The sequence below is a fragment of the Gadus macrocephalus genome, chromosome 20 (genome assembly GCF_031168955.1).
Source record: "Gadus macrocephalus chromosome 20, ASM3116895v1".
Classification (NCBI taxonomy): domain Eukaryota; kingdom Metazoa; phylum Chordata; class Actinopteri; order Gadiformes; family Gadidae; genus Gadus; species Gadus macrocephalus.
This window is the reverse complement of record NC_082401.1, coordinates 13,413,458-13,429,156: the sequence shown is the minus strand read 5'-3', so window position 1 is coordinate 13,429,156 and position 15,699 is coordinate 13,413,458. Positions and strand designations below refer to the sequence as shown.

Genomic DNA, 15,699 nt, shown 5'->3' with positions numbered 1-15,699 from the left:
TAACAATAATAAATATTTTAACGCGTCATCGCAGTTGGGTGTCGCGTCATCACTGTGCGACGGCAGGAACACCCCAAAGTCTGACTGGTAAACAAATGTATATTATCTAGATGTCAGGCGTTTGAGACGATTATTTAAATGCTATTGTAGGTTTCATTAATAGTATTTGTTAGTCGTGTGGTTATTGCTGTAACGTTCAGGGTCATATGTTGGGAAGTGCGACTCATTCAGTGATACCGGGCTTAGCGCTGCTCTGCTACAGTTAGCAACGAGCTTGCGTTCACATCTTCATTATTTTGTCTAAACTATTGTATTGTTTTTTGTATGTAGGACATCTGTTCTTTACTGCTGCAAAGATGTCTGGAAGCTTTTACTTCGTCATGGTCGGTCATCACGACAACCCCGTGTTTGAGATGGAGTTTCTGCCGCCTGGGAAAGCAGAGTCCAAAGTAATAAAGGTCTTTAAGCTTAGGGTGTCCCACAGTACGAGTCTGGTTGTGAGTCTGCTGACAAACTACTGGACCAGATGGTAAGCAGTGGCTTTAACCTTTTGTATTTCTCTTGGACAGGACGACCACCGCCACCTGAACCAGTTCATCGCCCACGCTGCTCTGGACCTGGTGGATGAGAACATGTGGCAGTCCAACAACATGTACCTGAAGACCGTGGACAAGTTCAACGAGTGGTTCGTCTCTGCCTTCGTCACGGCTGGACATATCCTTTAAAAGACAAAGGGATCTAGTTCAATAATGTTGTTATGGATCTGATCAGTGTTCCACAGATTAATCAACCATATAATAATACTTTATTATACACTTGAAACATCAAAAGTAGTTTCATATATTATGATAGTTATCAGCTATTGAATGCAAGGTCTATATCTGGATGTCACAACTAAATGTTTTTTCTGAATTCATATTTTTTGCGGCAAGTGCATTTTCAGAATGTTATGGTTTTAAGTGTCCAAACATCCTGTTCAATTTTTCCCTAACTTTTCATACATATGAGACTCATCATGCTTCATGACATGCGACAAGAAGATGGAATAAAGAACTTCTTCAATGACGTTTATGATTTATACATAAAGGTAATTTACCTCCTTTACATTTGTATATTAGTCAATTCCCATATTTGGTGATTTGTTATCTAATGAAGGTTTCCCTTTATTCCAGTTTGCAATGAATCCCTTTTATGAAGTCAACGCTCCGATACGATCCACAGCATTTGAAAGAAAAGTCCAGTTTCTGGGCAAGAAACACCTGATGAGCTGAACAGCCAACCTTCAGAATGAGACCTCCTTTGTAAATACTGCTTTTGAGAGGAATCCCTCGGACATGAAACATGAGGAACCCTATGATTCTGCTTTTCCACTCTTCTAATAACTGTCAATATATGTAACGAATACAAGAGAATCTACACCAATGTCTTTGTAAGTTATGACAATTTCTTTCTTGAATAAATGTATAAAAGTAAAAAGTAATACAAGTCAATGTCGTTTGTATAGTCCTTAATCATTTTAGTTTGTAAGGGCCTCACACTAAGGGGGACCCTTCTAAAGCGGGGTAAAAACAATACATATTCAGCAGACGTGCATTTGTGGCTGTTATTGGTTGACTGGCCTAACGAGTTAAACAAACGTAACGCGTCTGGAGAGTGGATTCACAGCCAAAATGCATGGAGCCATTAACATAACATGAAATAATGTACTGGTATCAATTGTGGAAGAATGGACAAGGCCATGTGCACAAGGATTTTGTTTGTTTTTAATTAATCATAACTTAGCGTTATTACCATATCAGATCGAAACGATTAATGGGTAAGACAGGGTTAAACAAAGGGAGCATTTTAAATTAGTACAAACAATGCGTAAATATTGGTGTTGAACCGTAGCAAGTACTTTAGTAAAATAGTTTAGCTCATGTCAATGCAATAGATCAAATACAATTTAAATTGCACACATGATAGGTCTCATTAATTGACCAGAATAAAGAAATAAAAAAGGAATTTCGAGAGCATAAATACGTCATGCCATGCATGTTAACTTGCTTGAATTGTTATTTCCTGGAGGTTTCCTCCCTTTGCGCTCCTGGCACAGAATTGTGAAAACATACGCTGACAAGGCCAAAAGGTGCTGCAGTTGAGAATCGCACTCAAGCTGTTACGTAACTCTACCACTTAGACACGCGTAAAAAGAATAAGGCCTGTGTAAATGAAGAGATGATTGTAGTACAAAAAATGAATATATTATAAGGCCATCTAAAACCAACATGGAGGATTTGGTGGGAGGATGTAAGTGTTTACGTCTCACACGGCATATAATGTATCTTCTATCAAGTTAAACATTTATGAATTGAAAATAAAATCACTTTTCAAACCCAGCAATAGTTCCCTAAACCTATATAGGACACACATGTATTTTTCTGTGTGTTCGCATGGGACACACAGATGGAAAATCCTATGTTTTCTGACCAGAGTAAGACAGTTCTACCTTAAGTTTCCTTTTAATGACACAGGAAAAAGCCAAAACCCCCGCTACCCCAGAGTCAGCAAACCGTCGTGGGTTAAACCATGGCGTTATGAGCAGCAGCTGGCTGAACGCGGCTTCCTGTGCAGGCTCACAGTGTCTGTCGGTATGAGATGATCAGTCCTCTCCTCCATGGACAACACGCGGCGCACGGCCTCCTCGAAGGCCCCCGCCACGTTGGTGGCGTCCTTGGCGCTGGTCTCGTAGTACGGGTAGTTCCCGTTCTCCAGGCACCACTGACGCGCGTCTTCGGCCGACACCTGCCTCTCCGCCACGTCCACCTTGTTCCCCAGAACCACGAAGGGGAACTTCTCGGGCTCCTTGACGTCGGCGTAGTAGACAAACTCCTTCTTCCAGTTGCCCATGTTCAGGAAGCTCTGGCTGTCGTCCACGCTGAACGTCAGCAGGCAGCAGTCCGAGCCGCGGTAGAACGGCGTGCGCAGGCTGCGGAAGCGCTCCTGGCCAGCCGTGTCCCAGATCTGCAGCGTCACCATGTGGCCGTCCACCTCCAGGTCCTTGTTGAGGAACTCCACGCCGATGGTGTGGAAGAGGTGCGTGTCGAACTTGTTGGTGACGTAGCGGTTCATGAGGGAGCTCTTCCCCACGCCGCCGTCGCCCAGAAGGATCACTTTGAGGAGGGATGTCTTGGCGGACATGGCTGTACACGTCCGCGTGGCGACCGACCGCTGGACCGAGTGACCTGGGGGGGGGGGGAGACGGTGTCATCACTACACAACGTCAGGCACAGAACCAACCGGTCGGCTCTCGAGAGCAGGATAAAACAGGCTGCGACTGACGGCCTATTTAAACTCCTCATTTGATTATCTCAGGACCAGCGTGACCGCGATGCTTTAGATACAGTTTGACTCACGCAGACTGGATGGGATGTGCTCCGAACCCCCGTCCAGATCATGAAGTGTAGGTTGTCGTCCTGAGTCACATGCGCCTCTGTTTCATCTGTTTCATGATGTGGGACACCTGACACTAGCCCGCTGAAACGACTCAACAACAACAACAACAACAGTAGTGAGCCGATGACACAATTGGCCGGTTGGCACAGTCACAGCAGAGGCCCTGTACTGGGGCGAAGCCTCAACTGTACAATAAAAACCGCCCAGCCTCACTTTATTACCACACACACACACACACACACACACACACACACACACACACACACACACACACACACACACACACACACACACACACACACACACACACACACACACACACACACACACACACACACGTATATATACACACACACACACACACACAAATGTATACACACAAATGTATACACACAAACACAGATCAATGTATACACACACGCACGCACGCACACGTTAAAGATTGTTAGATAAGACACACGGATCAACAAAGCTGTCAAGCCTCAACTCAACCCATAAGCAACACGACCGGTTCTCGGCTGTCTGTCTGCCTGGGCTCGGCCTCACCACAACCTGCCATTAAAATCATGTCATCGCTATCAACGGCATCAGTTTATCTACCTTCAGCGACGTTCTGGTCGTGGTGAGCAGAAATTGTGTAACAAACGACTGTAATAACACCAGATTTCAATGAGTCGGCGCTAACGTCAACTATTGGTGATGACTAGCAGGCTAGGCTAGCTGCGTTACCCGAATCATGTGATCACTAACCTGCAGCGTTCAGGCGACGTTCATTGTCGCAGGACACTGCAGACAATACGCGTTATCCGGCACACGGGAATGCGTGGTGACTCGTGTGTGGAAATACAAACGTTGCTTAATAATACGACTGGATACTGCGGTGTCCTGGTATGCTAGTAGTAGTGTGCATTTACAATTAAACACGCATACGATTGGAAAAAGCTTGTACCGACGGTCCTCGAACGTATCACTTGTTTGACTACACCCATAGCTCTGACTACACCGTCCTCCGACAGAGGGAAGCATTTAGCTTACAATCGACATGGCTGTGATTGATGTGTGCGTGGGCGTCTGTCTGTGTGTGTGCGTGGGAGTGGCTGTGTGGTTGTGTTTATTAGTTCGGAGAGAAAGAGAGAGTAAGAGAGAGGTTCAGTCTAGTCTATATAGGGCTGCACTAATTCTTCCAAAAAGTGTCATTGAAATATGGAACCCCATAATTATTGTATAGTATATTAGGGTTTCATTGCTATGCTGTTGATGTAAAGGTATGTGGTATATATCTCTAGGCTTGGGTAAGACAATATCAAGTAATTTACGATGTGTGTTGATTTATGTTTCTCTACATACAGATCATGAGTTTCAGTTGAGTTTCACGAGACGTTGCAACAAACGATAGGTTTAAAAAGCAGCAACAACCCACACACCCACACACACGTATAGAAAAAAACATTTAATTGTCATAATACGAAAGCATAATTTACAGCGGTCAAACTCCGAGGTTCCTAGCATCTGAACCTTCAAACACGATGCACAATCTTTTCGACGATAACAAAAAATGAACAAAAAAAAAAATATTTGGTTTTTGGATAATTTCCACCATCATTATACACTAAGGTAGCGAACCACACACAAATGATTGTATTTTGGTCAGTGACCATGAAAGTGACGGTTCTCTCCATCTAAACCTGAGATATGTTCTGTGTGAATACTAAGAGTACAGTACACTTCGTCGCTCCATCATCATCAAGATAACGGCAGTGTAGCAGCGTGGTGTGCTGTTGACCACTAGCCTGCATGCACCAATATATCTTCCCTTTAGACTTTAGAGGACCATGAGCCTTCCTCTCTGGCGTGGGTGACCTACGAGGAGCCAGCCACACTGAGGCTCTCCCTGGCTGGAGGAGCTCCACCAGAGAGAGGCCCACGGAGAACAAAGAATCGTTGAGGTTTCCTAACGGAGACCTCCGTGCTAGAGGGGTGTCTTAGAAGAGAGCCTCGTCTTCGTCCACCTGACAGGAGCCCGAGGTCAGGACCACGTTGTCCAGCCCGATCTCCCCGCCCACACCACTCCCGCGCTGAGCTTCAAAGATGATCTGTAGAGGAAGACATCATCGATCACACCCATCAGACATCATCGATCACACCCATCAGACATCATCGATCACACCCGTCATACATCATCGATCACACCCGTCATACATCATCGATCACACCCATCAGACATCATCGATCACACCCGTCATACATCATCGATCACACCCGTCATACATCATCGATCACACCCGTCAGACATCATCGATCACACCCGTCAGACATCATCGATCACACCCGTCATACATCATCGATCACACCCGTCATACATCATCGATCACACCCATCAGACATCATCGATCACACCCATCAGACATCATCGATTACACCCATCAGACATCATCGTTCACACCCCTCATACATCATCGATCACACCCGTCATACATCATCGATCACACCCGTCAGACATCATCGATCACACCCATCAGACATCATCGTTCACACCCCTCATACATCATCGATCACACCCGTCATACATCATCGATCACACCCGTCATACATCATCGATCACACCCGTCATACATCATCGATCACACCCCTCATACATCATCGATCACACCCCTCATACATCATCGATCACACCCCTCATACATTCTGAGGAGACAGCAGCGCTTTGTCAGTTTGACTCTGATGCAGAGATGTTCAGGGAAATGTGTGAGCGCGTGCCTGCGTGTTTATGCGTGCGTGCGTCTGCCTCTGTCTGCACGTGTGAGTGCTTACCTTTGTGTCTGCGTGTGTGCGTGTCTGTGTGCCTGCCTGCCGTCGGCGTGCCGGCGTGTGTGCCTGCGTGCGTGCGTCTGCCTCTGTCTGCGTGTGTGCGTACCTTTGTGTCTGCATGTGTGAGTGGGTGCTTGCGTGTCTGCGTGCGTGCGTCTGGCTGCGGGTGTGCGTACCTTTGTGTCTGCATGTGTGAGTGTGTGTACCTTTGTGCCTGCGTGTGTGAGTGCCTGCGTGTCTCTGCGTGCGTTGTGTACGTGAACCCACCGACTCCGGCGCCTCCTCCTGCCAGGCCACGGTGAGCAGCTCCGTCTGCCAGCCCTGGGCGCGGCTGTAGCTCTGCTCCCACACGGCGTAGCCGTCGGCGTCTAGCAGCACCCGCAGCGTGCCCACGTCCTCGCCCGCCACGCGGAAGTCGAAGGTCAGGCAGAAGCTGCCCTGCTGGGTGCGGTCGCTGAGCAGCAGCTTGAGGCGCGACACGTCCCGGTCGTTCCCCAGCAGGCCGCTCATCGCCATGTAGTACTGGTCGCCTGGGGGTCAAGGGTCAGCCGGGGGGAGGGGGGGTCACTGGTCAGCAGGGGGGTCGTGATGAGGGACAGTTTGGTGCGCCTTTGCTGATGCTGCATCCATGCATTTAGTCATTCGACCCTGTATCCATGTGTGGATTCATCCCTCCCTCAATCCACTGATTGAGTTATTCATCCACCAATTCTTATTTTCATCCATAAGCACATCCATTCATGTACCTCGTTCATGGTAGGCTACACTCCAGTCAGTGTCGTCACTCTTGTCCTGCACCCATTCACAAGCTCCCTGGTCGAAATTACAGTCCAGAATGAACTCTGGGAGACGAAAGGAAAAAGTTTAACAAATCAAATGAGAAGCGAGTCGACACCATGGCTCCATTATGATTTCAGACCATCTAAAAAGTACTTTACCTTCTTGCACGGGCTTCAGTGGGATCTCTTGGATCTCTGTTGAAGGGCCGTAGAGCGATTCAAACTCTGGAACTGCAGAGAGAGGAGGTGAACTTGGGTCAAGACAAATGCTCAAGTATTCACCTTGAGGCGGTGGAAATAGTTCCATTCATATGTGGCGCGCTTCACAGATTTAGTGTTCTCGGAACACTAAATCACGATACGGCAAAGCGGCTCTGACTTTCGGCATCAGAGAGTCCTGTCATCTCGCGCCCGTAGCGTTCTAAAATATTCATAGGATGGATTCCCCTCGCGATAAAATAATGTTTTATCTCCTAGCCCACTTGTTTAGACATGCCTTGCTGCACATTTCAGTGTAGCGACCTCGGCATTTAGAAGCACTTGATCCATCTCTCCCCCTCCCTACTCCTCAGAGAGTGGCCTCAGAGACAGCCAGATGTGCAACAGATGGGGCTGTGGAGCGCTCTCTGCGAGCATTGGGCTGCGGGGGGGAGGGGGAAGGCCGCTGGGCGGGTGACAGACTCTCCAATCTGTTTGCACAACAGCTGTTCCCCGGACGCGCTTAATAGACGGCTTCGACTCCCCGGAGCCCCCCACCCCCTTTCTTCCTGGGGGGAGCGAGGACACCTTGGATGAGCCATGCCCCCAGGCTCTCACATACCAGCCCAGAAAAATTCCACCCCCCAGGGTTTGCATGTCTGAGGGGCCTGTCTCCTCACGCCGCCCGCACTCAGAGACACTCTCACTCTCACTCTGCTGCCGGTCGTGTCAGTCAACCATGTGGCGGTTTGGGGTTTGGGAAGAATGAAGGTTCTGCTAGCGTAGCGTTAGCTTTAGGTCATGTTTGGGACACCACAAGTCTGATGAGATACGATACTATGTGTGCCTTGAGCTTGTATCTCTGTCAAAAACTGTGTCTTTACCCTTGTTTTGATGATTAGGGGAAACGAAGAACGGGTTAAAATTGTTTCCTGTTTTTTTATGTTACACCAGCTCATGTTGTGGGGATTTGCTTCCTGGGATAACAGAATTAGCTTAATAGCATTTCAGATAACGGTGTGATATCAATGTTGAATTCAGATGGGAAAGCTCTGGCAAAACAGCTATTATTGTAGTTTGACACTTTTGTGACTCTGCCGTGTTTAATGATGTTAATGACATTATTTCATTGTCGACATTTTCACCGTCTTTCTTCGAAGGCCTCCAGGCAATCTGGATCATCTTGGGGCAGAGCCAGACATTACTTACTCTCGGTTCCTGTGTACATCTGCAAGAGGTCAGCAACTAGGATGTGGCGTGCAGCAGAGGCTAAAGGGCTGATTATGCTTCCACGTTCACGCAACGCAATGACCACGCAGACGCTTCGAAGCAGTTGTGAACCTTTATGGTTCTGCGTCGGGTTTTAGTAAGCGGACCAATCACAGCCCTTGCTGCTCCGTCGCCTTGACGGAAGGTAAAAAATGTTTGGAGGTGCAAGTCAGGCACTTGCGGTGGACGGAAGGAGGGTCCGCAAGGACGTAAGGGGTCCGTAACCCCCTTGCGTTGTGTGAACGTGGGACCATAATCAGCCATTAAGAGGGCAGGTTAATAGATAACCAAACGACCCTAAACACAGTACAACCTTATTCCTTAACGTAACCTTATGTCCTTTTTGTCTATTAAGGGAGATGTTTCTCACTGCATTACTTTTAAGACTTTACTGAAACATTAGACAGCGGGAATGTCCGTATCTACACATTCGCACTGCAGGGATCAACTTAAAGTTGTTTTGGTTCCGTTTGATGCGGACCACCCACGGTCTCTCCTAAACCCCCCCTCTAATGAAAGCGATCGGGCCAAGGGGAGCATGGCTTACCGAAAACATCTCCTCTTGGCCCGAGTTGGTTGTTCTCCTCACCTCCCTCCTCCTCCTCTTCATCCTGCTCCTCCTCGGGCAGCAGCTCCCTCTGCTCCTCCTCTGGGCCGATGTACACCTCCCCCTCGTAGTCGAAGGGCTGCTGGCGGCCCCTGGGAGCCTCGGTCGCCGCTGGTTCCGGGATGAGGTTCTTGATGCGCTCGGGGTCCGGGATTGCGGGCCTGACCGGGGCTTCTGGGACGGCTGTGGGCAGGAAGGGGAAACGGGTCGGACACATGGAACCGCCATCACGCGGCGGAACCCCAGGACCGGCATGTTTTAGTCATTCCCGTACGAACGCCGAGTGAACTCTGCAGCTGTGGGTTGGACCCGGACCCACATGTCAAGTTCACGGCGATTAAGGAGATCGCTTTTACAGCGCAGCCATGGTGGACAAATGAACCAATTAAAAGTAAGCAGGGCAGATACACTCCATGCTGTGCAGGCAGTGTGAACATTGGAAATATATGCAGAAGCCAATTTTCGCAAACGATGTCGGATGACATGGGGAGACAGGGGCGGTGAGCTGAGCACAGGGAGTAGACGGTCGGGCAAGGGTTCACAGAGCATGGCGGTCAAAGAGGACGGGTGGAGCAAGACCAGGCACTGTTAGGACACATGGCGCACGACGAGGCACTGCTAACAGTACTGTAAGGACAGGTGGAGCACGACAAGGCACTGTTAGGACAGGTGGAGTACTGCTAAGACAGGTGGAGTACTGCTAAGACAGGTGGAGTACTGCTAGGACAGGGGATCACTGCTAGGACAGGTGGAGCAGGACAAGGCATGGATAGTGCTAGGACAGGTGGAGCACTGCTAGGACAGGTGGAGCACTGTTAGGACGGGTGGAGAACTGCAAGGACAGGTGGTGCATTACGAGGCCGAGTTAGGAGCAGAGAGCGGAGAGCGTTCTGAGTCTCACCGTTGAGGAGTTCGTCTGCCCCTCCTCTACCGCCGTCCCAAGAACTCTGATAGAAGGGCTTGACTATAAAACACAGAGGAGTCCTTCAGATCACACAGCGGCGAGGGGGGGAGGGGCGTAGTGAGACCCTAGCCACTGCCGTGTCCCTTCTAGACCGCTGGCGGCTGTAACAGTACAATGTTTGCCCAGGTGTTTTTTCAATCTCTGCATCCCTCGTGCAAAGCGCAAGAGGGGATCAAGAACAGGAAACTGGCCTTGGCACGTCTACGGTTTTGCAGACGTTTTTCAGAAAGGGAGGAAATATGTGACAGGAAAAACGACGAGAGTTCTCATGGTTTATAGACCTGCGGCGAACTCTGGAAGTCAGCTACTGCCTCGCTCATCGCCAGACCGCTCTATTCGATCCGATGCATGAGACATCAAAACTATGGGCTTGTCTCGTTCATTTGTGGAGGACTTGGGTGCAGCAGATCTCACCGGAGCACTCAAAGCCATTGCCTCTGAAGCCTGGCTTGCACCTACACCTGTAGGATCCCTGGGTGTTCAGACACACGGCGTGGTCACTGCACCTCCGGACGCCCGCGTCACACTCATTAAGGTCTGGAATGGGCAGAGTCGCATTTGTACTCATGTGCAAATGGCACATGAGTATCTTGCGCTGACTTTCCAGTAGTAGGCTGAACCTTACCTACGCAGTCGTATTTGCCTGCCACAAATTTCAGGTCGTAGCCATTTTGGCACTTGCACAAGTAGCTGCCGAAGGTGTTGATGCATTGTCGGTTGTAGGGACACAGGTTCTTGCCAGTGACACATTCATCAATATCTGCAGTGGGGACAGAGAGACAGAGGAGGTGAGATTATGTTGGCTGTATTGAACCCTGTTGACACCTGCTATATGCTATCGCTGCCACCATAGACGGATTATGACATATCGGGCCCCTGGGCACGTGGACTCCGCAGGCCCCCCCCCCCCCCCCTTCCAACATAAACACATGCACCAAGAATACACACACACTTATTGGCGATAATAAGTCATTGGCCTATACCTGCAACTCAGCAGGATTTGTAGCACAGGAAAGGCAACCTCACAATAATTATACAAATAAATGCATCTTTATTTAACCAAAACAGGATAAAATATATATATAATTGATGCAATTTTTGGCGATTTGAACGAATTTCGAATGCACCGCTTTCAACCACAAATAAAAACGACTTAAAGCAACTCAATACGAACAGTTCCTTACATTAATTGACAGTAATGCATTTCACCTATGAAATGCATTTTTTACGGGCTCTGTTCCGTGCGAAATCCTCCACGAAGTCCAGTGCATTGGTAAGGTCGCTCTCAATTGCCATGAGAGAAAGTGCCTTGAGGCGTTTTTGTGACATTTTCGTCCTCAGTTCATTTTTTATCCTGGACAGAAGAGAGAATGACCGCTCCCCTTCGCAATTACTGACGGGCAGAGTCAGAAAAAGCCGTAGCGCTACATACACATTTGGAAACATAGATTGCAGTCCACAATCGAGTATAATTCGTAGCAGTCCTTTTGGGGTTGCATCATCTCCAGGCTTGTTAAATGATCTGAACTGAATAAATTCAGTGCTTCAACGCTCCACTTAGAGTTCGCCGTTGCTCCATGTTTAAATGACTTGTGACTTGTTCGTGACCGGTCTCAAACTGAAATAGTGCCCCCTATTGATCTTTTTATAAATTTATTTACTCAATAGTAATAGGCCTACTATTGCTGTTTTCGCTTGAATTTTTTTATTTCTCTACTGATTGCTTCGACAATGCAACATTAAAAGTTACTAACAGTGGGGCCCAGGGCCCCACTGTTAGTAACTTGTGGGGCGGCTCAGTCTACTTCAGTTACTAACAGTGGGGCCCTGGGCCCCACTGTTAGTAACTTGTGGGGCCCTGGACCCCACTGTTAGTAACTTGTGGGGCCCTGGGCCCCACTGTTAGTAACTTGTGGGGCCCTGGACCCCACTGTTAGTAACTTGTGGGGCCCTGGACCCCACTGTTAGTAACTTGTGGGGCCCTGGACCCCACTGTTAGTAACTTGTGGGGCGGCTCAGGGGGGCCCAAGGGCCCCCCTGAGCCCTTGGGCCCCTGGGCATGTGCCCGGTGTGCCCGTGCAGTAATCCACCCATGGCTGCCACACACTGGAATGTATTCTGTTTACAGACATTAAGGGGAAGAGATAAAAGACTTGCTGTTGAGGCAACTGACCTGACCCACCTCAATGATTCAAATTCCATCGAGGTAGGAATTCAAAAACAAGGAATTCCTTTCACAGCGGACTCACTGTAGAGTCACATGTCCTAGATGCTGTATGCAACAGCTGTCATTTACATAGATTAGCCGCTGTTGCATAGCAACAGTGGCAAATCAAATGGAGATGGATACCACCAAAAGATCCTTACAGGCATCAACACCGCCAAAACACTGGTTACAGCATATTCCCCTGTGGGCTGGAGGTTATGGAAATATTCCCACAGTCTGCCCTCCTGGCTCTTATTGCGCCGCATATCTGTGTTTATTTGTACACTAGTGTCAATCATCCAGTGAAACACCTGGATGGCGCCGTGTTTGTTATGGTGGCTGACTGCGGTGTGTGTGCTGGGTCTCAGTGGGACTCACCCACACAGGTCCTCTCATCTGGCCCCAGCTGGAGGCCTGAGGAAGGACAAAGGCAGCGGATCTCCCCCTGGACCTCCTCACAGCCGTACTGACAGTGGGCCAGGGAGCATGTCCTGGAGTCTGGACGGGCACACACACACACACACACACACACACACGCAGACGCACACACACGCAATCGATTCACTGATTCAGTTTTATAAATGCATTAACTTTACATCCTGCATGCGGCTCCATGATGGCGAGCAAAGGAAGGTAGGAAGGATGGATGGAGGGGAGGGGAGGGGGCTAGGAAGGAGGTAAGGAGGGGAGGAACGAGGTAAGGTAGGAAGGAGGGAAGGAGGGGCGGAGGGTAGCAAGGGGGGAAGGAGGGAAGGTAGGAAGGACGGAAGGAGGGGAGGAAGGCACCCACTTGTGCATGAGCCGTCGGGCTTCAGCATGTAGCCGTTGAGGCAGTAGCACATGTAGCTGCCGTAGGTGTTCATGCAGCGATGCTCACAGGGCCGCGGCTTCAGGCCGCACTCGTTCAGGTCTGTGGAACACACACATCACAATCCATCTTACTCAGCCCGGTTCTCCCAAACCGCAGGATGTACGCTTCGTCAGGAAGGTCTGATCCAAGGGGAAGGATGGAACGGCGGAGGAGGAACCCGATCTGTGTGGAACCGGTTTGACCCGGTGTGTTCCGGACCCCGTCACTGACCTTGGTGGCAGGTCTTGCCGGTGTATCCCGCGAAGCACTTGCATTTGTTGGGGCCGACGCACTCCCCGTGCTTGCAGCCCGGCGTGCACTGGGCTGGGGAAGCATTTAGAGGTACAATTACAGGATGGTGGTTAAAGGATGAGGGGCTAGAGTTAGACCGCAAACTTCTGGTTTTAAGCTCTGAGAGTTGCTTGTTTCATTCAGGTTTTTTGGTCATTCTTTCTTTCTGTCTTTATATTTTCTTTTTTTTTTTCTTTTTTCCACTTGCTTCAAAATAAAAGCTCCACTAAATCCACCATTAGAGGATATTAGCTCAGATTGCCAGTTATCGTTCTCGTTGTTTGACAGAAGCCGGGTTTGTGTGAAGAAGTTCTTCTGGCCTGTTTTACGGATCCTCCTACCTTCACACTGTCCTTCACCATTCTTCTTCCAGCCGTAGCAACACTCCAGTCTCCTCCCATAGCGACACACACCAGGTTGGCTTACGTAACGAGACAAACAGAAGCATGATTATTCACAACTACACCCCCCGAAGAAAACGGACACCTTCCAAAGAACTGCATTTTATCCTCGTTGGTGCTCTGACAGCTGATGTCTCTAAGGTGGGCTGATTTATGACCACAGACTGTAAGCCATGCATTCACATTTACATTGACGGTGTTTAGCAGATGCTTTAATCCACAGGGACTTGCAGTAAGTACATTTGGCAGGAGAAAGAGAAACAATATATCACTGTTGGTACAGTAAGGATGTTTATAGAACCAAGTGCCAAGCACTAACAATCACCAGGTTAACCCGTTCCCTGTATACAACACAGATAGCTAGGATAAGACGCTACATGATGCTAAGGGCTATTTTAAAGTGCAAGGATGTATGACATACAATAAGTGCGTGCATTAAGTGTCCGCACTTATTGTATGCACCTGCACCTCTTCTGCAACGATCCCGCTACACACACAGGTGTCGGATCCAAACAGCCTGCAAAGCCTTTGTTAACCATCCTCCCTGGGGAGTCGACAGCGTCTCCTGCCGAGACAGGATGCAGGCTGCAGATGGTGAAGAATCCCAGAAGCAGACATGCTGTTGAAGCCTCATGAAAACATGATCTCTCTCTGCTGCTCCTACCCCAGAGACTCTTAGGGTTCCCTTGAGGAAACGTCTTGGTTGTGGTTGTGGTTGTGTTTCCGTTGGAGTAAGACTATGGTATAGTGAGACGTTCTCCTGTCTGCAGGCGATCTGCAGCCTCCAGACGCTAATAGGAAGCATGATGAACTCAACCTACAAACAGGCTGCACGAGTGTACTTTTATACCCCAATTTGAAGAAAGAAAAAGCAGGGATTGTATTGACTGGACGACATATAGGAAGAATCTCTCACTGCTCACAGATCTATAGCATCACCCTTGAAGTATCCCATGAGAACGGTCAAGGTGACCCTTCTCACCCTGACACAGCCGCAGGCTCCGGGGTCCCAGATGTTACGCATTCTAGCCCCGTGAGGGGGCCCTGAGAGCACCCTGTTGGGCCCCTGGGAGCACCCGGGCTCAACGGGGGCTTAAGGAATCTGAGACCTGGTAGAAACCCACCAGAATAGCCCGGAGGAGCCGGAGGGCTGGGGGCAACAGGTGGTCCTCCTGGGTTAGGAACAGTTGTCGTGCCGTATTTAGACGCCACGGCCCCCCTGCAGCCAGCCCCCGGGTGGAGGTGTAGCGTGGTGCGTCGATGGGTCTCCTCCCAGGGACACCTCCATAAGCTAAGCTGCCTGAACCTTCAGTGTAAGTGCGGAGCTCCGACACAACATAGGGTTCACTCTGCCTCTCAGCTGCCACTCAACGCAGAGATAAACAACGACCAGCGGTCAGGAAAACGTGGTGACAATTATACCTTGTGTGACCAATTATACCTTGGTGCAAGGCTTGCAGAAAGACCGGAATACATGTCTCAATATGTCAACGTTGACGTCCTTGACGTATTTCCATGTCGTGAGCTGCAGTCAGACCCTGCGGCAGCTCTCTTTGTCTGCAGCCTGCGTGTTTCCGTCTGAAGCGTGGTCCTACCTGCGGACGTTTGCGCTGCCAGACGAGACGTAGACCAGGCAAAGGAGAGCGGCGATCAGGGTGAACTGTTGCATGTCTGCAGCTGTGTGCGGACTCTCCTCTCAGCTGGCTGCTCAGACGGCTCTGTGGGCTGCAGCAGCTAGTGAACGGGCACTATCCAGGAATCCACTAGCGCTCCGAGTGAGACTTCACCCGAGGGAAGCCTGAGTTCATGTGTCCCCCCCCCCCCCCAGAAGCTAACTCCACTCCCCTTCCCAGTCACCCCCACTCTGCTCTTCTCTTCTCTCTCTCTGTAT

At 49.4% G+C, this 15,699-nt stretch overlaps 3 protein-coding genes across 7 annotated transcripts; 1 reads left to right on the top strand and 2 right to left on the bottom strand.

Annotated features, from left to right (window-relative positions):
- Nucleotides 1–20: 20 nt before the first annotated feature.
- Nucleotides 21–1,476, top strand: trappc2 (trafficking protein particle complex subunit 2). The gene is made up of 5 exons (XM_060040592.1): nucleotides 21–87; nucleotides 331–449; nucleotides 570–718; nucleotides 1,006–1,087; nucleotides 1,173–1,476. Exons 2-5 carry the CDS (start codon nucleotides 357–359, stop codon nucleotides 1,269–1,271), a joined length of 423 nt encoding a protein of 140 aa, XP_059896575.1. The 5' UTR covers nucleotides 21–87; nucleotides 331–356; the 3' UTR covers nucleotides 1,272–1,476.
- Nucleotides 1,477–1,741: 265 nt separating this feature from the next.
- On the bottom strand, nucleotides 1,742–4,403 carry rab9a (RAB9A, member RAS oncogene family). 2 transcript variants are annotated; one of them, XM_060040590.1, is made up of 3 exons: nucleotides 4,036–4,403; nucleotides 3,396–3,525; nucleotides 1,742–3,224 (listed from the first exon to the last, which is right to left on the bottom strand). In XM_060040590.1, the coding sequence occupies exon 3, from the start codon at nucleotides 3,178–3,180 to the stop codon at nucleotides 2,575–2,577; it is 606 nt and encodes a 201-aa protein (XP_059896573.1). In that variant the 5' UTR covers nucleotides 3,181–3,224; nucleotides 3,396–3,525; nucleotides 4,036–4,403; the 3' UTR covers nucleotides 1,742–2,574. The 2 variants fall into 2 exon arrangements, with proteins under 2 accessions (XP_059896573.1, XP_059896574.1); XM_060040591.1 differs by having other exon boundaries at nucleotides 3,396–3,516.
- Nucleotides 4,404–4,870: 467 nt separating this feature from the next.
- On the bottom strand, nucleotides 4,871–15,643 carry egfl6 (EGF-like-domain, multiple 6). 4 transcript variants are annotated; one of them, XM_060040584.1, is made up of 13 exons: nucleotides 15,404–15,643; nucleotides 13,749–13,828; nucleotides 13,348–13,440; nucleotides 13,057–13,176; nucleotides 12,645–12,764; nucleotides 10,686–10,820; nucleotides 10,475–10,597; nucleotides 9,998–10,060; nucleotides 9,037–9,279; nucleotides 7,182–7,253; nucleotides 6,990–7,085; nucleotides 6,511–6,773; nucleotides 4,871–5,528 (listed from the first exon to the last, which is right to left on the bottom strand). In XM_060040584.1, exons 1-13 carry the CDS (start codon nucleotides 15,475–15,477, stop codon nucleotides 5,418–5,420), a joined length of 1,593 nt encoding a protein of 530 aa, XP_059896567.1. In that variant the 5' UTR covers nucleotides 15,478–15,643; the 3' UTR covers nucleotides 4,871–5,417. The 4 variants fall into 4 exon arrangements, with proteins under 4 accessions (XP_059896567.1, XP_059896568.1, XP_059896569.1 ...); XM_060040585.1 differs by having other exon boundaries at nucleotides 9,079–9,279; XM_060040586.1 differs by lacking the exon at nucleotides 9,998–10,060.
- Nucleotides 15,644–15,699: the final 56 nt, after the last annotated feature.

Excerpts from the sequence above, each read along its gene's own strand:
- rab9a (XM_060040590.1), bottom strand. The coding sequence starts at position 3,180 with ATGTCCGCCAAGACATCCCTCCTCAAAGTGATCCTTCTGGGCGACGGC.
- trappc2 (XM_060040592.1), top strand. The coding sequence starts at position 357 with ATGTCTGGAAGCTTTTACTTCGTCATGGTCGGTCATCACGACAACCCC. Across the intron at positions 450-569 it reads CTGGGAAAGCAGAGTCCAAA|GACGACCACCGCCACCTGAA; the intron begins GTAATAAAGGTC and ends TCTCTTGGACAG. Across the intron at positions 719-1,005 it reads TTCGTCACGGCTGGACATAT|GAGACTCATCATGCTTCATG; the intron begins CCTTTAAAAGAC and ends TTTCATACATAT.
- egfl6 (XM_060040584.1), bottom strand. The coding sequence starts at position 15,477 with ATGCAACAGTTCACCCTGATCGCCGCTCTCCTTTGCCTGGTCTACGTC. Across the intron at positions 13,441-13,748 it reads TGGTGAAGGACAGTGTGAAG|CCCAGTGCACGCCGGGCTGC; the intron begins GTAGGAGGATCC and ends ATGCTTCCCCAG. Across the intron at positions 13,177-13,347 it reads CGGCAAGACCTGCCACCAAG|ACCTGAACGAGTGCGGCCTG; the intron begins GTCAGTGACGGG and ends TGTGTTCCACAG.